At 45.2% G+C, this 27208-nt stretch overlaps 1 protein-coding gene and 1 long non-coding RNA gene across 2 annotated transcripts; both read right to left on the bottom strand.

Annotated features, from left to right (window-relative positions):
* Window positions 1–3014: 3014 nt before the first annotated feature.
* Window positions 3015–5579, bottom strand: LOC147557392 (uncharacterized). The gene is made up of 4 exons (XR_015234015.1): window positions 5464–5579; window positions 5297–5354; window positions 4350–4415; window positions 3015–3239 (listed from the first exon to the last, which is right to left on the bottom strand). It is a non-coding gene; the product is annotated as an uncharacterized LOC147557392 (long non-coding RNA).
* Window positions 5580–24433: 18854 nt separating this feature from the next.
* Window positions 24434–24952, bottom strand: LOC147557391 (uncharacterized). The gene has a single exon (XM_086658838.1). The coding sequence runs from the start codon at window positions 24950–24952 to the stop codon at window positions 24434–24436; it is 519 nt and encodes a 172-aa protein (XP_086514964.1).
* Between the last annotated feature and the right edge of the window lie 2256 nt (window positions 24953–27208).

The raw sequence follows: 27208 nt of genomic DNA, 5'->3' as shown, positions 1-27208 counted from the left end.
TCTTGATTGTAATTTCTTCTGTAATTGCCTTGAATAAAAAAACCTTATCTTCTTGCTCTAGGTCACTCTGTTGCAGTTTGGTATTGATACCGTGCGCTGGTTCTGCAAGATCAATGTCAGCACAAAACTTAACTTACTAATGCGTTTTCCTAGGCTTACTATGCATGCTCCGAATGATCGCACCTGCAAGAAAAGAAATTTCAGACCTAGTCTAGCATGCCTTAAGCTTACTATTTCCTTCTACAAAATAGAACCCGAATTAGCCCTGCATAAAAAAATTTGAATAGTGTTAGAGTTTTTAGCTCTGCCCCTGGTTGTCTATGCCAGAGCTGTCTTCGCATAACTAGTTTCACCAGGACTCCTCCTTAGACCTCTAGTCGCGGCTTTCGTTACCAGAGCTGATATTGCTAGCTTGAGCTCGACAAGTTTCGCTAGGACTTCTCTTTAAACCTCTGGTCGTGGCTTTCACTACAAGAGCTGGTTTCGCCAGCTTAAGTTTGGTTAGTTTAACTAGGACTTCTCCTTAGGCCTCTGGTCGTGGCTTTCGCTATCAGAGCTGGTTTCGCCAGCTTGAGCTTGGCTAGAGTTTAACTAGGACTTCTCCTTAGGCCTCTGGTCGTGGCTTTCGCTACCAGAGCTGGTTTCGCTAGCTTGAGCTTGGCTAGTTTAACTAGGACTTCTCCTTAGTCCTCTGGTCGTGGCTTTCGCTACTAGAGCTGGTTTCGCCAGCTTGAGCTTGGCTAGTTTAACTAAGACTTCTCCTTAGGCCTTTGCTCGTGGCTTTCGCTACCAGAGCTGGTTTCGCCCGCTTGAGCTTGGCTAGTTTAACTAGGACTTCTCTTTAGGCCTCTGGTCCTGGCTTTCGCTACCAGAGCTGGTTTCGCCAGCTTGAGCTTGGCTAGTTTAACTAGGACTTCTCCTTAGGGCCCTCGGTCGTTGCCATAGCTACCGAGGCTGTCATGTCCCTGGTCGTGGCTTTCGCTAGCAGGGTTGTTTTCGTCGGCTTGAGCTCGACTAGTTTTCGCCGGGACTCCTCCCGTGCCCCCGGTCGTGGCCTTAGCTACCAGGGTTGTCTTCCTCATTTTAAGCATGAATAGTTTCGCAAGGACTTCTACTTATACCCCCGGTCACCTTCATCGGGGCGGTAGTTTTATCTAGGACTTCTCCTTGGGGATCCACAGGGACCACGTTTCACTCGAGTAAAGGGTTGAGTTTAACTAGGACTCCTCCTTGTGAAGTCTCGAGTCGCAACCGTAGCTACCAGAGTTACCTCCTTTGCCGGCTTGAGCCGATCAGTGTAACCAGGACTTCTCCTTAGGACGTTGGTGAGGGGTCGGTTTTTACTCGAGCAAAGTTCAGTTTAACTAGGACTGCTCCTTAGGGCCCTCAGTTGTCGTCGTAGCTACGGAGGCTATCCTGTCCCTGATCGTGGCTTTCGCTTAGCAGGGTTGTTTAAATTTGGGCCCTTGGTCGCTGCTCTCACCTACCAAGGCTGCCTTTAGGTCCCCTGGTCGTGGCTTTCGCTGTCAGGGCTACCTGCTCGATTCAGAGCGAGATGAGTTTAACTAGGACTCCTCCTTTAGGTTCTATGATGGGCAGTATTATACTAGCTAAAGCTTCTAAGTTCGCTAAACATGGCTAAAATCCTCTCTAGTTCTCTTACTTAACTCGTTACCATACAAGTAGATCTATGCTTCATCTTCTTGAGTCTGATTCATCCTTCGGTGTTCTAGGATGTATTGGTGTCTTTCTGCTGAAATGTGAATCTGAGATGCTCCGCGTTCCAGGGGTGTGTAAGGACATGACCAGACGTATTCTCTAACCTATAGGTGTCAGGTCTAACAACTTCCACGAGCTTATAAGGCCCTTCCCATGTGGGAAACAGTTTGGCCGCTGATGGTTTTTGGGTGAATTTAGAGTTCCTCCATACCATGTCTCCGACGTCAAACTTTCTTATCCTCATGTGGGACCTATGATGTTTGGTCATAGTGTCTTTGAAAGCGAGATTTCGCAGCTCTGCCCGGTCTCGAACTTTGTCGACTAAATCTAAGTGTTCTAACATTAGTTGTTCATTGGTTTCAGGATCGAAATGTCTTACTCTTAGACTCGGTTTACCTATTTCTACGGGTAGCACGACGTCCATGCCGTACACCATTCGAAAAAGCGTCTCCCTCGTAGCTCTTCGTGGTGTGACGCGGTAGGTCCACAACACGTTGGGGAGTTCGTCCACCCAGTTTTTGTTTCTATAGCACCTAGTTTTAATGAACTTAACCAGAGTTTTGTTGGTTACCTCTACTTGTCCGTTTCCGGCGGGGTGTGCTGGGCTCACGTAAGCCGGCTTGATCCCGTACTCCGTGAGGAACTCCTTCATAGCATCATTGTTGAATTGTGGCCCGTTGTCCAAGACCAAGATCCTCGGGACTCCGAATCGGGATATTATGTTCGTCCATAATATACTTACAATCTCCTTAGTGCGGGTTCGGGTCAGTGCTACTGCTTTCGCCCACTTGGTGAAATAATCTACCATAACCAGCAACATCTTCTTTCCTTCTGCGCCAGCCGGGAACGACCCTACCAAGTCGATTCCCCATTGTGTGAAGGGGCAAGGACTAATGATAGGCATCAGCTCTGTGGGATGTGTGGACAGGTAGAAAGTCACACGGTTAGAGAGATTGATAGGTGGGCACCAACAACCAGGCTTCGGGCCTTCAAATAGACGGGTTGACGGGCAGAAGGTCGGTTCTGGTAGTCGGGTAGATGGGTAGACAAACGTCGGAGAAGGAAACAACTACTGTCAGTGTGACGCCCCGTGTCCCAAAATAGGCACGACCACGCCTCGGCAATTCACAGACGAGACTAAAATCCGGCAGAGTCTCCTCTGTAAATCGAACCGGTCGCACCTGTAAACCTGTCATGCAAACCATACATTCGCATACACAAAGAGATAAACTATAAAGCGGAAGCTAACAAACTCACATAACTTCGGGTTGAAACCCGAACCACAAAAAAAAACGATCAAAGCCTCATAAACCTTCATACGCACTATATACAACTCTGAGTGTTAAATATTTACATATATGTTTGTCCGTGAGTAAAAATATATACAAACTAGTGGAAAAGAACAAAAAGCAGCGTCAACAATCAACGCGACATACACCCGAAGACTTCAACGTAAAAGAGTCTTCTACGAACCAAAACTCGCCACGTCGAACAAAAAGATAACACCTGCACACTAACAACTGGTAGGGGGTCAGAATACTCACCGACACGAGTTATTCTGGTAGAAGACCAATCCAAAACCCATCACGTTTTCAAAAGTTCCTTTAATAAGTTGTAAACATCATGACAAAGCGAGTTATCAAACCAGTTACCGTATATACTATATACAAAACTATTTTCCTTAATCTAGCAAGCAATAGCAGTGATTAGCTGCCCACCCATGGTGCGCTCCCAATAAGAGGAGAGTACCTCAGGAGAACCTAGAGTGCGTTAGATAGTACCAGCCCATTTAGGCACTAGCTAATGCACTACGTCTCCTCGAGAAAGAGACTTACCCCTAGCCGGTAAGTCCCTCTCCCACTAAGGGACTCCGCAATCATTGAAGAGTTTACCTCATGATACATATATACCTTAAGTATCTAAATACGTTTTTGATCACCGAGTTCGAATAAGAGAGCCGTCCCCCAATACCCATGGAAGGACCTGAACCTCATTCTCTTCGGTACCTTGTCATGCATCTAATGCGATCTTTCAAAATCAGTTTCATTCGTATATCAAAACCACATTCTCATATTCGATTCAAATCAGTTCATTCGTATACCAAAACCAATATTCTCATTCAATTCACTATCTTATCAAACACGGAAGTGGAACAACCAAGAGTCATATCGCCACAAAGCAGAGGGATCCCAATCAATGTCACCTCCCAGGCGAGCGGTCAGGGTGTACGGCCCTGAGCCTCGAGCTGGAGGCACGAGCACCAATGGCCAGCAAGTGAAGCACTCTACTCCCACAGGTCTCATGACTAGTGTCGCCCACCTCACCGGTCTCACACGGGTCACAACCGTGTCCACACGTCATCCTACCCTCAATGGCTACGTGCCCGTAGGTTGACATAATCCGCAGTCGGGTACATACCAGAAAATTCCCAGTAGTTCACAATCATCGTAAAATCAGTTCGAAAACATTTCTCATATCGCATCAAAACATTTCAAGCATATTTCAGTTCTTCACATAAATCGAGTTTCATGCTACCTAAACTCTAGTTATAATGGCGCATATATAACTATAGAATCTAGCATATTCATTATCTATAAAACCATGCTGGATAAAGGATTCAAAACCCCTACCTGGCGGTACTTCTGCTCCGCCGAAACCGTAGCATCATCGTCAACGATAAGCTCCGGCTCCCCCCTCTACCAATCCGTAAATAAGAGATAAACATTAGGTTCTTCGATAAGAACCTTCATACGACAAAAACAATAATTAAAAGAAAACGATGAAATCTTTAAAACAATAGCAAAACCGCTAACTCACGAAGACTTCAACTATAACCGAAAATCGATCCATCGTCTAACTTCATAGCCATGTCCAATTCAAGTCGATGAAATAGTGTTGGAAACTTACTTATATCCTTAACATTTAGTTACTAAAGGTCTCGGCCAAATTCCAAGTTAGTCATCTTCGAAATTTGCAAAATTCATACAACAACAAAACTGAATTTTCTCAACAGCACACTGTTCAGTAAAACAGTCATAACTCTCTCGTCCGAGATCGAAATCACTTGTACCATACCTTTCTGGAATCGTCACAAGACATACTACAATATTGATGAAGACTCAAAAAGTATTCAATATCTCGATGACCAGCTAAAATAGTAAAACAGTAGGCAGTTTTCAGATTTTCTGAATAGCGCATTGTTTAGTAAAACAGTCGTAACTCTCTCGTCCGATATCGGAACGACTTATACCATACCATTCTGGAAAGCTAAGATCCTAATATACGACTTTTGTGTTTTGATAAAGTCCATCCAAGTAACATATAAAGCCCAGAAAGGCTCGGACAGTAGACTGAAATTCAGTCTCGCAAATCGGCGTTCAATCGATAATTTAACCCAAATAACTTCTCTCTAACATTGTTTAAATTCCAAAATCACCTAATTCCTAACACATGAACCCTAAAATTATATGAATCGTGAAAAACCCCCAATTTCTAATCATTAAACCCTAGAATTAAGAGTTTTGACATGAAATCATCTAATTAGTTAATTAAATCACCAAAGTTGTTGAATTCTTACCTTGATTTAGATGGATATCATAAGAAAGACTTTCATTTGTTGAATCTCTTTCCAATTTCTATGAAATTCAAAACCAATTATTCCATTAAACCCAAACTTATAAAACTATAATACTTTAGAGAGAGATAAATGAAAGTTCTTATGAACAAACCATTATGATCACTTACCTCCAAAGACAATCGAATTTCCCCCTCAAAAACCACCAAAATTCTCTTCAATCCAATTTCCCAAAAATGAAACCCTAGGTTCAGTCGAGCTGAGAAGATGAGGAAGAAATCTGAATTTTGGTTTCTTCTATTAAATCTGACGAATTTACAGTTTGGTCCCTGGTTTTGGCCTGTTCGCAAAATACCCCCTAAATTGTCCTTTTTGCTGATTTGGCCCCTCTTTCGACTTGACCCAAATGTTAAATAGTCCCTCAAGTAACCTATTAAAACACGGGATGTTACAGTCAGGCTGACGTCAGGGTAGAAAACGGGTACCGGTGGCCTGTCACCTGCACAAAAGAAACAAAACCGTGAAGTCCAAGGGGGCACCGAAGATGGTGTCGGCCAAGGACCCTCCGACGGTCTAGTCAGTAACTTAGTTCGATGTAATAAAGTGAATAAACCGAAGATAGAGTTATTGATGATGGTAGAGTCGTTGTAGCGTCGGGGTGGCACGATTCGTAGAGTGGCCGGAGCTCGGTTCTACGGAATGATGAGTTGTGGTAGCTTCTGGATTACTTGATCAGCAGAGTAGACTTTTAATTATGGAAGAGTAGGATTCTGCTTGCGGAAGGGTAGATCTCTGCTTGCGGAAGGGTAGACTTCTGCTTACAGAAGGATAAACTAGCAAGAAATGAGAGAAACGAGAAGCCTCTAACAAGTTTTGATGTGGTTTCGTGGATGCTTCTAGCCGGAATCTCTGCCTTAGGCTAGCTTAGACCAGAGGTCTTCGGGGTAGGTGGTTCGTAGCCGAAGCTTAGTATAGAATGAGTGAAGAGATCGGAGTAGAGCTTCTAGAGTGCTAACTAGAGAATAAGTAAGTAGTTTTCGAGTGAGAGTCTGAACCCTTTCCAAAAGCGAGGCTTCTCCTATTTATAGAGTGTAGAGGATTGCAACCGCTCTTGGGGCGCAGGTTTGTTACATCTACAATAGTAGGATCCCACTAAACTGGCTCCGTAGTCGTTGCTCTCTTGAGAGGGAAGGGTAGCCTTACGATACCCGTTGCCCTAGCCTGTTCGTTTTCAATAGAAATAGTCCACTACTCCTTTAAAGTAGCCAAGACTCGGTCTTCTACCATGACTCCAACGTGTAGCAGAATGCTAGGATTGGGCTGACCCAATCTCTAACAACTTCGCCACGTGTACGCACAACTAGCTGGAGTGTGGGTGGATCGTCATGGCAGACCATATCTTGGCATGCCAGGAGCGTGGGCTTGTGTAAGCATGCTTAGACTTTCTGGGCTGGCGAGGCGTGTTGGGCTTTCGGTGGTCTTCCTTGCTATACCATAGAGGCTACTGAAGGCACTCCTCTCATTTTACACGAGGGTGGGCGCATAAGGAAGGCCCAATGCTATTTTTTGCCAATACAGTTTGTCCCCCACTCCCTGAGTTAGTGAGTGGCTGACTTAGGGAGTAGTTGTAGCTGGAACCATTAGAATCAAGCCCGGAGGCTTTGTATCCTTGTTTCGTTTTCCCGTGTGGCACGCCGGAGCGTTTTGACATGAGTTGGATGGAGCGCTACCATAACTGGTGGGTAGCGAGTCAAGGAGACTCGTAATTGAGAGAGAGAGAGAGAGACGGATGCAAGAGCATTGGCCACGTTCGGGACGTGGCAAGTCAGGGGGAGATCGCCCGGTCGACCAGGCTGAAGAGGACCGGCTCGCCGGGCTAGGACGCGTGGCCAGGAGCGTCCTGCCCTTCTGGATGCGCAGGGCAGAAGCGTCCTGCCCTTCTAGATGCGCAGGGCAGGAGCGTCCTGCCCTGTTGGGACGCGCAGGGCAGGCGCGTCTTGCCCTGTCCCGAGCAGTCTCCTGTTGCGATTTTTTTTGTATATATATATGATACATATATACTAGAAAAGGGTTACCTAAAGTTTTTGTTCCCGAATCTTTGGTTCGGTTTGACAAGTAAGTCGGTTCGGCACGTGACGACCATTGTTGTTCATTCGACCTTAAGTTTTCGCGAAATTACTCCGCCAAGGTCTGCTCTTCTTGACGGCATCTCGTCCATAACGCCTTTGAAGGTTGTAGACGAGCCGTGTAGCAATGAGATGTGTCGGGCGACAAGGTCCGCTTAATTTACTTTGCCACTCAATATATAAGGGGATGAGGGGTCTTGGACCCTTGTTGTTTGAGTGTGCTTGTTGGAGTTGCCTTTGGAGAGGACTTTCTGGAGAAGAAAGCTTGGAAAGAGAAACTTGAAGATCTTGTAGTAATCTTCGAATCTTTTTTTTTTTTTGCATTGATCAGCAGTCTAAGGGAGCCAGACCCAGAACAAACAAAGGCCAACAGCCAACTAACCAATACCAGTAGGGACAAATCCCCTACTCAAACAAAAACAAAAAAACTTCAACAAAGCAACAACAGACCTATACATAAAAGTTCTAAGAGTCACGAGAAAAGCAAAACCACCTAACATCATTTAGTCCTTATCTTTATAACACCAAGCCTATCATCCTCATCTAGCTGCTCAAGCTCTTCTCCAATGTCTCCTGGACCAAGAATCTCCTCCCCGTCAGCAGGCCCATGCTTTGAAAGCCAATCCGCAACCTGATTAATTTCCCTATACACATGCTGAACAGAACAAGTTTTAAACTCCCCCATTAAATGCCTAATCTTCCTGCAAATAAAGTCTAACTTCCAAGGAGGCTTCAACTCAACATTACTCAACAAGGCACAGGCAACAGAAGAATCTGTGGCAATAATAATCTCAGAGAGGCACATCTCCCTAACAATCCTAAGACCAGCAGCAATACCTTCAAGCTCATGGAAAGCAACAGATTTAGGGAAGAAGGGGCTCAGACAAGGCTGCCCCATTTCTCCTTATCTTTTTGTGATGGTGATGGAGGTGTTTGTTGTCCTTCTCCTTAGGAAGCAAAGTTCTGGTGCTTTTCACCTCCACCCTAGATGTAAGAAACCTGTTGTCACCCATCTTTGCTTTGCAGATGATTTGATGGTGTTTATGAGGGGTGACATTGCTTCTGCTATTGCTCTTAGAGAGGTCTTACATGAATTTTTCCTTTGCACTAGGCTGTCTACTAATAATAGGAAGAGTTCTGTGTTTTTTGCTTGCATGACGGAAGATTGCAAATTGGAGCTGATGAGTATCCTGGGGTTTCAAGAGGGATCCCTACCTGTTAGGTACCTTGGGTTGCCTCTCTTTCTACCAGGCTTGCTTACACTGATTGCCTCCCTCTGATTCAGAAGATTTCTAGCAGGGTTCAGTCATGGAAAGCTAGGTATCTCTCCTTTGCTGGCAGATTGCTTCTTGTTAATGTTTTTTTTTATAATGATAAGCGGGAAATGCCCGAACCGAGAACAATGAAATATAAAATCAAAAGACAGCCAAAAAAAAAAACAAAATTACATCATTTCATTAGCCCCACCCTTTCCTCATTCTCACTGTCCCTCTAGAGTCCGCATTAACGATATTGACTAATTCAACCGGAAGTTAACTAATATTCAAGTGAGTCACCCCCGGTCCGAGCTTCATCTTTGACAAGAAATCTGCAGCCTGATTGGCTTCTCTATAGACATGAAAAACTCGAAAACTCCGAAATTGACTTCGAAGCCTCTGAACTCTCTTCCACAAACGCCTCGCCCTCCATGGTAATTTCTGATGTGGTTTTGCAAGAAGTAACTTGATATTCATCGAGTCAAGACCAAGTTCAACTTCCTGCAATCCGACACTAAGTGCTAACTCCAAACCCAACTCAACGCCCTGTAGCTCATGTATGAAAATAGTCTGTCCGTCAACCTGACCTGTGGCTGCTCTCACAACGGTCCCCTCCGAGTCTCGAATAATGGCTCCATACCCCGCATCCACCTCGTTCAATGCACCATCCGTGTTAATCATGTATCTCCCTGCCGTCGGCCGAGTCCATTTGCATGGAGTGTAAACCGGCTTTTGGAGAGAGATAGTAAGATTCCAGCGATCAATGGTTCTCCGATTCTCCTCCGTATCTTTTTTTTTTTGCATAGATGAGCAGGGTTTAAAGGGCCCAGACCCTAGACAAGAAAAGAAACAAAAATACAACCAAGATCAAAAAAGAAAAACTATACAATCATTTCCAGTGTTTCCTCAGCCTCACTCTTCCTCTCCTATCATCACTAATAATAGTGCTAAGATCAGGAGGCAAATCAGAAGGGTCTAGCTCAATCTCATCAATAGGCCTCTTCTTGGCTAAAAAATCTGCTGCTTGATTGATTTCTCTAACAACATGCTTCACCTGACATGAACTGAAACAATCCCATAGCTTCTTAATGCTAAGCCAGACCTGCCATGCATTCCAAGGGGGCAATTTATCAAAGTTAGACAATAGCTGGTACACTGTCATAGAATCTGTTGCAAGAAGAACCTGCTCACAGTGATGCTTCTTTGCTAATTTCAAACCAAATTCCACACCCTATAATTCAATCACAAAAATAGACTTAGAATTAGAAGACCCAGCTCCCAGAGCCACAACAGAACCATTGGAATCTCTGATAATGGCACCATAACCAGCAGTATTATCATCTAGGGATCCATCAGTATTCAGGAGAACCCATCCTTCAAGTGGTCCCTCCCACTTATGACCTCTGAGCTTAGGCCTAGAGAGATTCACATTCAAATTCCAGGAGCTAGCTAAGGCAGAGTTCTGCTCATTGTCCTCAATGTGACCAGACCAAGCAGCAATTCTTCTCCTCCGTATCTTCAAACTGTTTGGTAATGGTATTCAACTTGATCCTCACTTCATCACAAATAGTGTGTATAATCAACCCCGGTGGCATGACATTACTTCTAAATACCCTATTATTCCGCTCCTTCCAAATATGATAAACATAGGCATTTAGAAGCAAACGACCCACTCGGGCAGCGATAGAAAGCCCACCAAAATGATTGATACACCACTGTAGCTCCCCTTCCCAATCTGCAGCACATACTCTCTGGAATCCCATCTTAAGTAATAACGATTCCCATATAATCTTTGTGACTGAACACCCAAAAAATAGGTGGAAAACCGTTTCTTCATCCCCCCCACAGTATACACAAGTAGTGTCTATAGCCATACCCCAACTAGCCAGAAGCGATCTGGTTTTGAGGCGTTGTCGGAAAGCAAGCCATGTGATGAAGCAATGTTTGGGTATACCCCCCGGTGACCATACTAATGAAGTCCAGCTCAATCGAGTTCCTCTAGGTCGAATAGCTTCATACGTCTCTTTGAGAATAAACTCTCCATTCTGGCTAGGCGTCCAGATCACCTCATCTCTTAGAGTACTATCTACCACCACCTCTCTAGCCTCGACCTCAATAGTCCCTAACATAGCTGCCACATGCCTAGGGAAAGCCCAGCCTGACTGCCCGATAAACTGAGAAACCCGGGCATCTAAATGAAGGTGAGAATCATATCTATGTGTCTCCTCAAAAGCATCAAATAGAAGACCACGAGGATGCCATAAATCAGTCCAAAATTTGGTGTCATGACCATCCCCCAAAGAAGTGCAAATGAGTCGATGAGCTGTCGGTCTGCTGGCTAGAATCCGACGCCAACACCAAGAACTTCTACTCGAAGCCGATAAAGTCCAGAAGTGTTGATCTTTGATGAGATTATGTCTCACCCAATCAGCCCACAAAGTCGTCTTACCACTAACCAGATCCCATATATGGCGAAGGTTAGACGCCTCAAACAGCACCTCGACATTACGAAGTCCGAGACCCCCTTCACCAGTTGGGTAACAAAGGCTTTCCCAGCCAATAGGAGCTCTCTTACACCCCATATCAGCACCTGACCAGAGGAACTTACTAAAGATAAAGTTGATGTCGTTCATAACCCTTTTGGGAATAACAAACACCGCTGCCCAATATAGTAACATGCTGTTCAAAACCACCTTAATGAGAAGAACACGCCCCGCAAATGATAAAAAGCGACTCTTCCAAGATTGGATTCGTCTCTTGATTTTATCAATTAGCGGGATGCAATGACTATAGGTAAGACGAGACGATATAAGAGGTAATCCCAAGTATCGAATAGGCAGATAACCAGTACTGAATTCCAGGATGGTGGTGATATCACTCTGACGTTGAGCCGAAAGACCAGCAAAGAAGATGGTACTCTTGAGCACATTGGCCTGTAACCCCGTCGCCCGATGAAAACCAGTTAGCACATCGTTTAGAGATTGAGCCGAACCCATGTCTCCTCGAAAGAAGACCATGAGGTCATCGGCAAAACAAAGATGAGTAACCTTCGGGACTAGACACTGGGGGTGGAGCAGAAACCGACCTGCTCTTTCCTCTCGATCAATGAGGACCGCGAAAACCTCCATCATTAAAACAAACAAATATGGGGATATCGGACAGCCTTGCCGTAAACCCCGTATCCCATCAAAGTAACCATGGGCTTCACCGTTGACCAGAATAGAGAACTTGGACGTAGTAACACAAGCCCGTATCCATTCTATAAATATGCTTGGAAAATGGAACTTACCAAGGACCAAGAGTAGTGAAGACCAACGGACTGTGTCATACGCTTCTTGTTAATGTTGTGCTTAACAGTATGCTCATTTATTGGATGTCTGTGTTTGTTTTACCTAAGAGGGTGTATAAGGAAATTAACAGCATCCTCAATAAGTTCATATGGACTGGAATTGAATTAAGCTCCAAAAGGAAGACAGTCAAGTGGAAGACCATGTGCCTTGCCAAGGGTGAGGGTGGGTTGGGAATCAGGGACCTTGAGACTCTCAACCTGGCTTCAACTTAAGACACATTTGGGATATTGTCACCCATAAAGAGTTTGGGTGAGATGGATTCAACATAATCTCATAAAGCAGCATAATTTCTGGCTCATGGATGCTCCACAAGATTGCTCTTGGTGCTGGAGGAGGATTCTGAGGGTAGGAAGTGTGCACAAAAGTTTTTTTTTTTTTTTGATAATGATAAGCGGGAGGTGCCCGAACCGAATACAAAGGAATAAGAATTCAAAAAACAGCAAAGAAATCAAAATTACATCAAATCATTAGCCCCACCCTTTCCTCATCCGCACTGTTCCTCTCGAGTCCGCATTAACAATATTGACTAATTCCGCCGGTAGTTGACTAATATTCAAGTGAGTTACACCCGGTCCAAGCTTCATCTTCGACAAGAAATCAGCAGCCTGATTGGCTTCTCTATAGACATGAAAAACCCGAAAACTTCGAAATTGGCTCCGAAGCCTCTGAACTCTCTTCCACGAACGCCTTGCCCTCCATGGTAATCTCTGATGTGGTTTTGCAATAAGTAACTTGATATTCATCGAGTCAAAACCAAGTTCAACGTCTTGCAGTCCGGCACTAAGTGCTAACTCCAATCCCAACTCAACACCTTGCAGCTCGTGTATGAAGATAGTCTCTCCATCAACCTGACCTGTGGCTGCTCTGACAACAATCCCCTCCGAATCTCGAATAATGGCCCCATACCCCGCTTCCACCTCGTTCAGTGCACCATCAGTATTAATCATATATCTTCCTACCGTCGGCCGAGTCCATTTACATGGAGTGTAGACTGGCTTTTGGAGAGAGATGATAAGATTCCAGCGATCAATGGTTCTCCGATTCTCCTCTGTATCTTCAAACCATTTGGTAACGGTGTTCAGCTTGATCCTCACTTCATCACAGATAGTGTGTATAATCAGCCCCAGTGACATGACATTACTTCTAAATACCCTGTTTTTCCGCTCCTTCCAAATATGATAGACATAGGCATTTAGAAGCAAACGACCCACTCGGGCAGCGATAGAGAGCCCACCAAAGTGATTGATACACCACTGTAGCTCCCCTTCCCAATCAGCGGCACATACTCTCTGAAAACCCATCTTGAGTAATAGCGATTCCCAAATAATCTTTGTGACCGAACAACCAAAGTATAAGTGGAAATCCGTTTCTTCATCTCCCCCACAGAAAACACACGTAGTGTCTATAACCATACCCCAACTAGCCAAAAGCGATCTAGTTTTGAGGCGTCTTCGAAAAGTAAGCCACGTGATAAAGCAATGTTTGGGTATACCACCCGGTGACCATACTAATGAGGTCCAACTCAATCGAGTTCCTCTAGGTCGAATTGCTTCATACGTCTCCTTGAGAGTAAACTCTCCATTATGGCTAGGCATCCAGATCACCTCATCTCTGAGAGTACTATCTACCACAACCTCCCTAGCCTCGACTGCGATAGTCCCTAGCATGGCTGCAACATGAGTAGGGAAGACCCAACCTGACGCCCAATAAACTGAGAAACCCGGGCATCCAAATTAAGGTGAGAATCATATCTGTGTGTCTCCTCAAAAGCATCAAGTAGAAGACCGCGAGGATGCCATAAATCGGTCCAGAATTTGGTATTATGACCATCCCCCAAAGAGGTACAAATGAGTCTCTGAGCTGTCGGCCTGCTGGCTAGAATCCGACGCCAACACCACGAACTTCTACTCGAAGCCGATAAAGTCCAGAAGTGTTGTTCTTTGATGAGATTATTTCTCACCCATTCAGCCCACAAGGTCGTCTTACCACTAACCAGATCCCATATATGACGAAGGTTTGACGCTTCGAAGAGCATCTCGATATTGCGAAATCCAAGCCCTCCTTCGTCAGTTGGGTAACATAAGTTTTCCCAACCAATGGGAGCCCTCTTACACCCCATATCAGCACCTGACCAAAGGAACTTACTGAAGATGGAGTTGATGTCGTTCATAACCCTTTTGGGAATAACAAACACCGCTGCCCAATATAGCAACATGCTGTTCAAAACCACCTTAATGAGAAGGACACGCCCCGCAAACGATAAGAAGCGACTCTTCCAAGATTGGATTCGTCCCTTGATTTTATCGATTAACGGGATGCAATGACTATAGGTAAGACGAGAAGATATGAGGGGCAATCCCAGGTATCGAATAGGCAGAGAACCAGTACCAAATTCCAGGATAGTGGTGATATCACTCTGACCTTGAGCCGAAAGACCAGCAAAGAAGATAGTACTCTTAAGCACGTTGGCCTGCAACCCCGTTGCCCGATGAAAACCAGTTAGCACACCTTTTAGAGCTTGAGCCGAACCCGTGTCTCCTCGAAAGAAAACCATGAGGTCGTCTGCAAAACAAAGGTGAGTAACCTTCGGGACTAGACACTGAGGGTGTAACAGGAACCGACCTGCCCTTTCCTCTCGATCAATAAGAACCGCGAATACCTCCATCATTAAAACAAACAAATATGGAGATATCGGACAGCCTTGCCGTAAGCCCCGTTTCCCATCAAAATAACCATGGGCTTCACCGTTGACCAGAATAGAGAACTTAGACGTAGTAACAGAAGCCTGTATCCATTCTATAAATATCCTTGGAAAATGAAACTTACCGAGGACTGAGAATAGTGAAGACCAACGGACTGTGTCATATGCCTTCTTAAGGTCAATCTTAACCGTACACTGAGCTGGACATATGGGTCGATGGTAATTCCGGCCAATCTCATGGGCTAACATGATATTGTCCTGAATGGTACGGCTAGAAATAGATGCTGACTGGTTCGGACTAATCATCGAATAAATAACTCCTTTCAGTCGTATAGTGAGTATCTTGGTAATGCATTTATACAACACATTGCAACAAGATATAGGTCTAAAGTCTGAAACTGAAGAAGCATTATCGATTTTAGGAATAAGAGTCACAAAAGTAGAGTTTACCTCTTTAAGAAGTTTCCCAGAGCTGAAGAAGTTCTGAATAGCCTCCACAAAGTCATCTCCCACGATCGACCAACACGCCTTAAAAAAGTGAGAAGAGAACCCATCCAGCCCCGGCGATCGATCAGAACCGATAGTTTGCAAAGCAGCATATATTTCATCTCTGGTCACCCTCAGAGTAAGAAGAGCTCCTTCAGCTTCCGTCAGCGGGCGTGAGAACTCCACATTAGATATGTGATCTAATGCTTCATTGTCCTCATCATCCCGACCGAATAAGTCCCGATAGAAATCCACACACATATTGGCTATTTCCACTGGATCCTCAGCCACCGAACCATCTTCTCTGGTGAGTCGAGTGATAGTGTTCCGTGACTTCCGCTCCTTAATAGAGTTGTGGAAATAAGCTGTATTGCTGTCATCGAGAGTGAGCCATTCAACTTTAGCACGTTGTCGGAGCATTGCTGTTTCAGCCCGTATAACGTTACTATAGTTGTCTGGACAGATTCTTGGCATCCCCTTGGCCCCCTTATTGACCTGTTTGGACCTCAGTTCAGATATAGTTCCTTTTTGCATTTGGATGCCAAGGTTTCTGGGTTTATTAGAGATGGGGAATGGTTTGTCCTTGAATTTTTATATTATGAGTTACCTACTGTCTTCTCTAGACTCCCTGAGGTCCATTTGCTGGTTGCTGATCAGGACAAGGTTGTTTGGAGGGTGAACTCTAGAGGGATTTATTCTCTCAAAGATACTTATGAGGCCCTCTGGCATAGGAGCCAGGAGGTGGGTTGGAGTAAGTTGTTGTGGGCTCCTCAGTGCATTCCTAAGCACTGTTTCATCACTTGGCTTGTGTTGAATGGAGGGCTCAAGACCAGGGAAAAGTTACACTCTTGGGGAATGAATGTGGAACTTAATTGTGGCATTTGTGGTGGTTTCATTGAAACTGGCCTGCATATGTTTTTTGAGTGTAAGTATGCTCAGGAACTTTGGCTCCAATTGTTGGCTACTTTGGGTTTTATTAGACAGCCTTTCCTTCTATTGAGGCTGAGATTGATTGGTGTGTTGCCCATTTCAGTGGTGGTTCTCTTGTTGCTAGAATGGGCAGACTTGTTATGAGTAGCTTCTTCTATCATATTTGGCAGGAAAGGAATAATAGACTTTTTAGAAACAAAGCTAGAACTGTTGCTGTGGTCTTCTTTTTGATCATTGATGAGGTTTAGCTTAAGATGGCAGCATAGAAAGGTAGGTTGGAGGATAATGTACAAAACTTCACTCTTGTTTCAAGCTGGAATCTTAATGTGGTCCTGTTTAGACCCAAATTCAGAGGCTGCAAGTGGGTTCCTCCTCCTCATGGATGGGTTCTCCTTAGTTCAGATGGCTCCTTAGCTAGAGATGTTGCTGGCTATGGTGCTATTCTTAGGGATGCAGATGGTGCTGTGGTGGCTTTGGGGGCTGGCTCTAGTCCTGGCATTTCTGTTTTGGTTCATGAGCTTCAGGGTGTGGAGATGGGGCTGAGATTGGCTAAGGCCTATAAATTTGAGAAGGTCATGATTGCTACAGATTCCATGGCTGTCTTTTTACTTCTTTCTAGCTTTGAGAATCTTCCTCCATGGAATGCTTGGTCTGTGTGGTTGTCAATTAAGAGGCTCTGGCTATCTCTTCATTGATGTTGTGTTAAGCATGTTTACAGGGAAGTCAACCAGGCAACTGATCTCCTTGCTAAGATGCAGCCTCTTGGTGAAGTTGAGTTTGATCCTACTAAGTTACCTCCTGATTTGAGCAAGGTAGTTATGGAGGATAAGGGGGGCAGAGTGAGGTTGAGAAAGTTTTGGGCTTGATTGTTTAAATTGTTTTTTTGTTTTCTTGTTGCTTTTTGCTTGTTTCTATGTTTGGGTCTGGGCCCTAAAATCCCTTCTCATCAATGCAAAAAAAAAAGAGTCTCCTTAAGAGCCAAGGCAGAATTCAAATCACCTCTAGCAAACACTAACAAATCATCAGCAAAAGCCAAATGGGTAATAAGAGGCTGTGTGCATTTAGGGTGCAGGCCAAACCTTCGCCCATCCACCATCTTTACCAAAAGCACATTAAACACCTCCATGACAAGGACAAAGAGGTAGGGTGACATGGGACAGCCTTGTCTCAACCCTCTTCTGCCCTTAAAATATCCATAAGAGCTACCATTGACCATAATAGAGAATCTAGAGGTAGAAATACAAGTAAAAACCCATTGTCTAAACTTAGGAGGAAAACCCATGAGCTCCATAATCATAATCTTCGAATCTTTCTTCAGTGTTCTTCGCGTTCTTCGTATGTTGGAAAAAATACTTATATTTCGATCTTTCCCAACAACAATTGTAGCATGTTTTCCACATTTTGATCTTATGTTAGTGTAAGGTTCCACCAAATTATGTTTCTTGCTTGCCATGTTAGTATAGTGAACTTGACATATGCATGCCAGAAAATGTGTAGCGACGGGGTATAATCATGGCTTGTGGTAGCCATGTAAGCTAGGGTAGAGACTTCTTACCATGACTATGTGGGCTAGGGTAGCCATATGCTTGCCTTGTTTTACTCTTGTAGTAGGCGTAGGATTCAGCCAAATTATGTTCTCTGAATGCTCTGTTAGTGTAGTGAACTTAACATATCCATGGCAGAAAATGTGTGGTGGCGGGGTAGAATCACGCTAGGCGGAAAATGTGTAACAACAGGGTAGAATCATGCTAGGCTTGTAGTTGCCATGTTAGCTAGGGTAGGACTTTGTTGTCGCAACCGCGAGGGCTAGGCTAGATCCTTGGTAGGAGTACCTTATTCTTACTCAGACGTGTGCTCCATAGGATGGACGAACGGGTAGACGACTATTCTAGTGGGTACGCTGAGGCTTCGGCACAAGACGGAGTTAGCTCGCGTGTTCCTGCTGGGGGGCCTGTGTTTTTTTTTTTTTTTTTTTTTTTTTGCAGAAATCAGTAGGGATTAAGGGACCCTGACCCATTTATTGAACTAAAAGATCAAAACAATCATCCCTCATTATAACAACTATAATGAGACTCAAAACAGCCAAAAATCAAAGCTATTAGACAGACCTAACAGCACACAAACTCACAAAACCAACAAAGCAAAATAGACCAGCAACCAAAAAGAAGTAACCAGCAACAGAACAGCAACCTATCTCACTCTTTAGCGCACAGCTCCCTGCTGCTCCTCCATGATCAATCTCTGAAGCTCCATACCAAGGTCTAAAGGACCAAGCTCCTCATCCCCATGAATAGGTCTATGACTAGCCAGCCAATCAGCAACCTGGTTAGTCTCACGAAATACATGAATAATGCTACAATAAGTCAGCTGCCCCATCAATTTCTTAATCTTAGCAACCAAAAACTTTGACTGCCATGGAGGAGCCAAGTTACTGTTAGTAAGCAGATGATACACCATCTTTGAATCAGTAGCAACAACCAACTTATCACAGCCATACTTAACAGCTAGCAGGAGCCCTCTTTCCACCCCCTGAAGCTCATGGTGCACTACAGACACAGGATCAGCAACACCATGAGCAGCAGCAAGTACCTGACCTCTATGGTCCCTCATAACACAACCATAACCTGCCGAATCCCTGCAAAAGGAGCCATCAACATTGAGCATAACAAACCCAACAGCAGGCTTTTTCCATTCACACAATGTAACAGCAGCAACAGCAGACTCAAAAGTTAGATTAAAGTTGAGAGCAACCCTCCTGCTCCTCTGATTCTCTTTGGCCTTAACCTTCAACCCAGAACACTTCATCCTGATATCTGCTACAATTCTCCTCAAGACTTCCCTCTCTGATTCAGCTTTACCAGTAAAGACCCTCCTATTCCTCTCAAGCCAAATATGATATACATAGGCATTAAAGGCCAATTTACCAACAAGAGCAACTATATCCTTACCAGCAAATAGCTTGACTAACCAGGCCACTTCTTGAGTCCAATCAGACTTAGATATCTTAGAAACAGCAAGAAGTTCCAAAATAGATTTCCAAACAACACAAGAAAAGCTGCAAGAGAAAAGAAGATGAAAATCATCCTCCACATAACAAGCACATAGTACACAAGTATTGTCAGGAATAACACCCCACTTGTGAAGCTTATCCTTGGTCTTCAAGGCCCTTCTCATAGCTACCCAGGTGATAAAACTTTGCCTAGGTATGTTATGAGAAAACCACACAATATCACTCCAAGAAACAACTTCTTCTTTTCTTCTAATGGCCTCATAAGTTTCTTTAAGAGTAAAGATGCCAGATTTACTAGCTGTCCACACCCTTTCATCATCAAAACCAGCCTGAATACCCACCTCAGGTAATCTATCCAAAATCTCAACCAAAGCTCCTTGAAGCATATGAGGAACAGCCCATTCACCATTAGAGATACAGACACTGACCTTAGCTGAAGCATTAAGCCTGCTATCAAGCCTAAAGAAAGGGTCCAAGAAAGAATAAAGAACACCCAAGGGGTGCCACACATCAAACCAGAAATCAGTGCTCTTACCATTGCCTATAAGAACCTTGGCAAGGTTAAGACCTTGTTCTCTGCAATTCAATATACATCTCCAACTCCATGAAGAGTCCTGAGGAACCTTCATGACCCAAAAGTCATTCCCTGAAATCAAATTGGCCTTAACCCAGGAAACCCACAAAGTATCCTTACCAATGAACAACTCCCATATATGTCTCAGGGTAGCAGCAGTATTAAGAGTCAATAAATCCCTAAGGTTCAAACCACCTTCTTTACAGGGCAGACACACCACATTCCTACTAACAGTAGCCCTCTTAGCTTTCAAATCAGTACCAGCCCAAAGAAAGTTATGAATGATAGAGGAAAGCTCTTGAAAGACCCTCTTAGGCAAAACAAAAGAACTAATCCAAAACATAACCATGCCATTGATAACAGAAGTAATGAGGGTAACTCTACCAGCATATGAAAGGAATTTAGATTTCCAAGATTGTACCTTCTTAAGCACCCTATCAAGCAAGGGCTGGCAGTCAGCATAGGTCAATCTAGAAGAGAGCAAGGGAACTCCAAGATATCTAACTGGCAAGGCAGCTACATCAAAACCCAACACAACCTTGATAACCTCAAGGGTGCCAGCATCCACACCACCAGCAAAGATAGAGCTCTTCATGTGATTAGCTTTCAATCCAGTGCATAAGGTAAAGCTCTCCAAAGCACCAGCCAAGGCATTAGCAGACTCCACATCCCCTTTAAGAAAGACCAAAAGATCATCTGCAAAACTAAGATGAGTAATAATAGGACTAGAACACTTAGGATGCAAATGAAAACTACCATCCCCAACCTTCTGCAGCAGGAAAACATTAAGGACCTCCATAACCATCACAAAAAGGTAAGGAGACATAGGACACCCCTGTCTCAAGCCCCTCTTCCCCCTGAAATAGCCAAAAGAACTCCCATTCACCATAATAGAAAACCTGGAAGTAGAAACACAGTTCCTGCTGGGGGGCCTGTGTTGATAAACCTTCCATCTGCTATTACCGACACCTGTTTGAAGAAAATCAGGAAGAAATACCAGATACCTAAAGATGTGAAGCTTAGAGCACCTGGGTTGTCTGAATTGGTAGACGGTGATATACCAGGTTGGGTTGCCCTATACGAGCATAGCTTCGAAAGTGGCCTCCAGCTCCCAATCCCTACCTTGGTGTATGACATCGCTAGACGGTTCGAGATTCACCCATCCCAGCTGATGCCCAATGCTTGGAGGGTTCTGCTGTGTCTCGACCAGTTGGCTGGGTCCGGTAGGATATTGCATGGAGAGGATGTATCTGCATTCTACCTCCTGAAACTTGATAAGGGTCGGTATCAGTTTTGCATCCGAGATGGTAGGACCCATGTGGTGACAGGCTTGCCTACCAGCGAGAGGCGACGGTACGACCGGTACTTCTTCGCAAAGGGTCCCAACTTGTTTGGTGGGCATGATGTGTCGTGGATGCCTCCGGGATGGAGACTTGCTAGTGAGTGATATTTATTGTTTGTTTGTCGGTGTTGCGTGAGTTTTGCCGTTTCCTGCCTTACTTGGTCTAACCGTGTTAGTTCATGTAGATAGCGGGCAAGGGAACGAAATCGACTTTGTAGCATGGGACGTTGTTAGGCATTTCGACTTCTGCCTGACTCTTAGCCCTATCGAGAGGCATTGGGAGGTCATACTTGGCCATAAGAGAGTTGACGAAGTGACCCTTGGTATGCGCTTTATCCTCCTTGCATTTCGTTGTTTCGTTTTCTTGCCTTTGGTGTTTTTAAAGTAGTATGGGCTTACTCTCCTTCAGAGGACGTTATGCCGAAGAAGAGATATCGTATGCCGAAGTTGCTGTTGCTAGAGGAGCAGCTGCCGCAGGTACAGAAGTGTCGCCTCCTCATCCTCTACGTATCCGCCTGAGGCCTTCTGTCGCTCCTTCCCCTTCTGTTGTAAGTGCTAAGCCGCTGCCTATGACCGTGGCTCCCTCGACGGGTAGCAGTAGCAGTGTGGTGCATTTCGAGGTGCCTTCATCATCGTCAGTGCTTCGCAATCCTTGTTTCGTGCCACAGGTAGTCCCTCACTTGCTCATGGAGGAGGACAGGCCAGGCTTTACGAAGATAGGGTATGGCGGGACCATGGACTGGTCTATGACCCAGGCTTATTGGGTTTGTATTCCTTCTTTCTTACTTAGGGGTGTTCAGCATTCCTCGTGTTGATTTGTTATCTAACGTTGTGTTTCTATGTGCTTCCGTTGCAGGCTTTGTCTGGCATAGGTTCTGCTAGAGATCTTCAAGACCAGCAAATTACTGAGTGGAAGCAGAAATACTACGCAGAACATCTTCTCGTTGAGGAGAAATCTCGCCTTGCTGAGCAGACTCGTCTTGCCAAGGAGCGAGGTCGTCTTGCTGAAGAGTTCAAAGGCAAGTTGAAGGTGAAAACAGACGAGTTCGATGAGGCGGTTGAAGATCACGGGGCGCGGGTGCAAATACATGCCAGGGGCACGCTTATGCGGGAGTATGTGTCGGGGAGGCATCTTACTGAGTGGGACACGGCTGGCACGATTGCGCTTCTTGACCAACAGGAGGCAGAGGATAGGGCGATTGAAGAGGCACAGCAGGCTCAAGCTTCTCCTACCGAGCGGTAGTTAGATTTACTTTCTTTTGTTTGCCCATGGGGCTATGTCAGGACTACTCGAGTACTTTATATTGTGCTAGTTTGTACTCTAATTAATAGTTTGTAAGACTGCGACGTATTTGGTTGCCCACGGGGCGTGTTAGACTTTTTCTGGGGTGACTCCCCTTGTTATTCAAACTTTTGGGGTTCCTTTGACAAATGATGTTTGTTGCTTTAACTATGCTTTATTGATGTCTTGTGAATTCTTGAATCATTGAGTACAGAAATTGAATAGAAAGAAAGACAATGTAGTAGGACAAAGAGTGGTGCGCTAGGGCAGCCTAGGGCGACGCTTTATTCCTGGTTCCCCGTAGTTTGAGGGGGTAAGGAGAGGCATACGTCGGGGTAGCCTGAGTCGTCGGTTGCGCGCGCTTTGTTAGACTTCGGTGGACTTGTTGATCGACGTTGTATGTCTTGTTGAGTAGAGGGTAGGTTGTGCCCTCCGCTTTGCTTTGTATTACTCCGACCCGGACAGGGATATGCATGCCAATGGGGAAGCGTCATCTGGGCAGAGGTGTCCAATTGTCTGTGTGAACTGTTTTGCCGTCTATTGTCCCCCCAGCCTAAGTGTAGAGTTAGTTTGCTCTGGACTTAGGTTGTCATTCTCGTTGGCGTCGTAGGATGGGAGAAGGTTGTCCTTTTCCAGCTTGTCCAAATTTGCCATTAGATTGTCGACCATGCATACTGAAATGAGGGGTGGTCGATGGCAATGCCACCGACCTTCGGAAACTCGAGTTAGTAGGTTTTTGAGATGCTGACAAAAAATAGACAAAGAAGGTAGAGGTATGTGTTACTCTCCCTTGGGCAAAGTGTTGGACTAGGCATGTTCTAGTCTTAAGTTGCTATCCTGGTTGACATCGTAGGATGGGGGAAGGGCATCCTTCCCCATCTTGTCCAAGTCTGCTGTTAGATAGCCAGCCTGCACACTGAAATGAGGGGTGGTCGATGGCGATGCCATCGACCTTCGGAAACTCGAGTTAGCAACGTTCTGAGATGACAAAAAAAAATTATACAAAGGAGGTAAGGGCATGTGTTACTCTCCCTCAGGTTAAAGGTCGGACTAGGCTTGTTCTGGTCTTAGGTTGTCATCCTTGTTGATGTTGCAAGGTGGGAGAAGAGTGTTTTGTTTCCAGCTTGCCCATGTCTACCGTTGGATAGCCAACCTGTATAGAAAAGAAGAGGTGGTCGATGGCATTGCCATCGACCCTCCGACGCCCAAGTCAGTAATGATCTGAGGAGAGAATAAAAAATGGACAGAGGAAATAAGAATATATGGTACTCCCTGTTCCCCTTTGAGGGGTTCGGTGTAGGCATGTCGTATGCTACCGAGTTATACTGGAGTTACAACTGCCCTTGTGCTCCTTGGTCTGGGAGTTGAACCAACTTCACCAGATGGTGCTGCTCTTCTCATGGGAGCTGCTACTGCTGCCCCTGCTACCATCCCTGGTCATGAGCTTCAAGGAGTTGAGTTGGGGCTGAGGTTGGCTAAGCAAGTGCATAGTGATTATGTGTGGGTGGCAACTGATTCTATGGCTGTGGTCTCTTTGCTTTCTGATTTTGAGAAGTTGCCTCCTTGGGTAGCTTGGCCTGTGTGGATGAGCATTAAGAAGCTGTGGGTTGGGTTTCAAGGAATGTCATGTGAAGCATGTTGTTAGGGAAGTGAATCAGAGTGCTGACTTCCTGGCTAAGATGAAGCCTGCTGCTGAGTTAATTCTGGATGCTAATAGCATGCCTCCTGAATTAGAGAAGATTATCAAAGAAGATAGAGAGGGTAGAATAAGAATGAGAAAGTCATGGACTTAATAGATGCGATTTCTTGTTTAGTTCCTTTGTTGCTTTTTAGCTTTGTTTTTGCTGTTCAGGGTATGGCCCTTTAAACCTAGCTCATCAATGCAAAAAAAAAAAACTTCACCAGATGTGTATGTCTACGCTGGCAGACCAGCTGGTCTAATGGGGGTGTGTCCCACTTTATTGTCAAGAATCCTGTCACAAAATGGATGAGAGGGGTAGTCGGTGGCATGGCCACCGACTCTTCGATGCTTAAGTCAGTACAAGTGTTATTGGAAGGGGTAAGTAAAGTAAAGAGATAGGGTTTAGAAGTGGTACAACTTTAGATGAGTGGCGTTCCAACTGTTGTTAATATTGAGCCCATCTTTTGCTTGGAGCTTGTATGCTCCCTGACCTATCACCCTGGTGATTAGGTAAGGGCCTTCCCAGTTGGGGGCTAGTTTGTCTGCTCCAGCCTCTCTGGTATTCTGAAAAACCTTTCGAAGCACCCAGTCACCTACTTTGGAGGTACGTGCCCTGATGTTCCTGTTGTAATGACGGGCTACCTTTTGTTGGTATGCTGCATTCCTTATTACTGCCATGTCTCGAAACTCGTCGACCGTGTCGATGTTGTGGTTGAGTTGTTCCCAATTTGACTCTTCTGCAGTCCATTGACAACGTACTGATGGTACTCCGGCTGCCACTGGTATGACCGCTTCGGAACCGTAGACTAGGGAGAAAGGAGTCTCGCCAGTTGGGGTTCTAGCAGTAGCTCGATACGACCAGAGAACCCCTGACAACTCGTCTGCCCAAGCCCCTTTAGCTTTTTTGAGTCTCTTCTTCATAGTTTTCATGATGGTCTTATTAGAAGACTCTGCTTGTCCATTAGATTGAGGGTAACGTGGGATAGAGAAGCTAAGCTTGATTCCTCATCCCTTGCAGAAGTCCTGGAAGTCGAAACTGATGAACTGGGAACCGTGGTCGGTAACGATCTCCTTGGGTACCCCGAACCTACAAATAATATTTTTCCAAATAAAATTCTTTACCTCGCGATCTCTGACCTGGTGGAATGCCTCAGCCTCGATCCACTTGGTGAAGTAGTCTGTCACGGCTAGCATGTAAACTCTCTGCCCTGGAGCAGTGGGTAGTTTTCCCACGATGTCCATACCCCACTTTATGAACGGCCATGGTGAGAGTATGGAGTTGAGTTTTTCTGGAGGTAAATGGGAGGAGCTGGCAAACCTCTGGCAACTATCGCAATTTCTGACGTGATTTATAGAATCTGCTCGCATGGTAGGCCAATAGTAGCCGGCTGTTAGGACTCGACTGGCTAGACTACGACTTCCTGAGAGGTTGCCACATTTTCCTTCATGAAGCTCGGCTAGCACGGACTTAGCTTCCTCTGGAGTGACACATTTGAGATAGGGTCCAGAGTAGGACCTTTTGAGTAGTTGACCTTCCAACATGGTGAACCTGGCTGCCTTCTACGAGATTCATTCTTGTCTTCTGGTAGCTCGTCAGTGGTCAGATAACTTATTATTGGTGTCATCCAATTGTCGGTGGAGTTTACACTTGTTACCTCCAGGGCAGGATTTTTCCATGTAGCTGGCCACTGGAGGGTAACTAGTGGGATTGACTGCTCTCACTTGGCTGGAATCGATGAGCCCAGATTGGCTGGGGCATCGGCGTGTCCATTCTCCAGTCTGGGTACCTGTGTTATGTTGACCTCTTCGAAGTTACCTTGGCTAGGTAAGCAGTCATCCTGGCATCTTTGGTCGAGTATGCTCCTTGCGTCTGATTGACTATCAGTTGGGAATCTGACTTTATTTCTAGCCTTCGGATACCCATTTCTTTGGCGAGAGCTAGCCCGACGATCAGTGATTCGTACTCTGCTTCGTTGTTTGTGGCTTTGAACTCACATCTGACGGCACGCTGAATTTGGTCTCCCTCAGGGGATTGGAGGACTAACCCTAGCCCGACCCCATTCATGTTACTGGAGCCATCAATTGACAGGGTCCATTTCAGCTTTTTCTGCTCTGCAAGACACAATAACTCCTTCTCGGCTTGAATTAGAGTACTAGGTGTGAAGTCGGCTATGAAGTCAGCCAACACTTGGGACTTAATCGCAGTACGAGGCTGGTAGGAAATATCATGCTCTCTTAATTCGACTGCCCACTTGGTCAGTCTACCAGATAGTTCTGGTTTGTGAAGTACATTCTTTAATGGAAATGTAGTATCTACGACTATCGGGTGGCACTGGAAATAGGGTCTTAGCTTCCTGGAAGCCATTACTAAGGCCAGTGCAAGCTTTTCTAGCTGGCTATAACGGGTCTCTGCATCAAGCAGGGACTTGCTAACATAATAGACGGGTAGTTTCTTACCTTGTTCTTCCCGTACTAATACTGCACTTACTGCTGTTTCAGAGACTGCTAGGTAGACATACAATTTTTCTCCCTCTTGAGGCTTGGATAGCAAAGGTGGAGAGGTCAGGTACTCCTTCAGTTGCTGGAGTGCTTCTTCGCATGCTGGAGTCCATGCAAATTCTTTGGCCTTCCTTAAGGTAGATAAGAAATGGTGGCATTTTTCAGAGGAACGTGAGGTAAAACGACTGAGTGCTGCCACTCGACGAGCTAGTTTCTGCACATCTTTGATGCATGTGGGAGAAGGGATGTTCATCACTGACTGGATCTGGTCTGGGTTGGCCTCTACTCCTCTGTGAGTCACCATGTAAACCAAGAACTTCCCTGAAGAAACACCGAAGGAACACTTAGTAGGATTAAGTTTCATATTGTACCTTTCTAGCACGTCGAAAGCCTGCTTGAGATGTTCTTCAGCCATCAAGACTTGACTAGCATGTCGTCGATGTAGACTTCCATGGTGTCCCCCAGCATGCCTGCAAACATTTTGTTTACCAGTCTCTGGTAGGTCGCCCTGCGTTCTTCAACCCGAACGACATGACTTTGTAGCAGAAGATGCCTCTTTCTGTGATGAAGGCAGTCTTTTCCTGGTCTGCAGGGTGAATCAGTATCTGGTTGTACCCAGAGAATGCGTCCATAAAGCTGAGTAGTTGGTGGCCTGCAGTGGCATCGACGTCAAGCATG

This window comes from Eschscholzia californica, unplaced genomic scaffold (genome assembly GCF_041429995.1).
Source record: "Eschscholzia californica isolate CP2 unplaced genomic scaffold, dmEscCali1.0.p SCAF_2, whole genome shotgun sequence".
Taxonomy (NCBI): Eukaryota; Viridiplantae; Streptophyta; class Magnoliopsida; order Ranunculales; family Papaveraceae; genus Eschscholzia; species Eschscholzia californica.
The sequence above is the reverse complement of the archived record's forward strand: the minus strand, read 5'-3'. Positions and strand labels throughout refer to the sequence as shown.

What these genes read in the sequence shown, in the direction of transcription:
- LOC147557391 (XM_086658838.1), bottom strand. Translation starts at nt 24,952, where the DNA reads ATGAAGAAGAGACTCAAAAAAGCTAAAGGGGCTTGGGCAGACGAGTTG.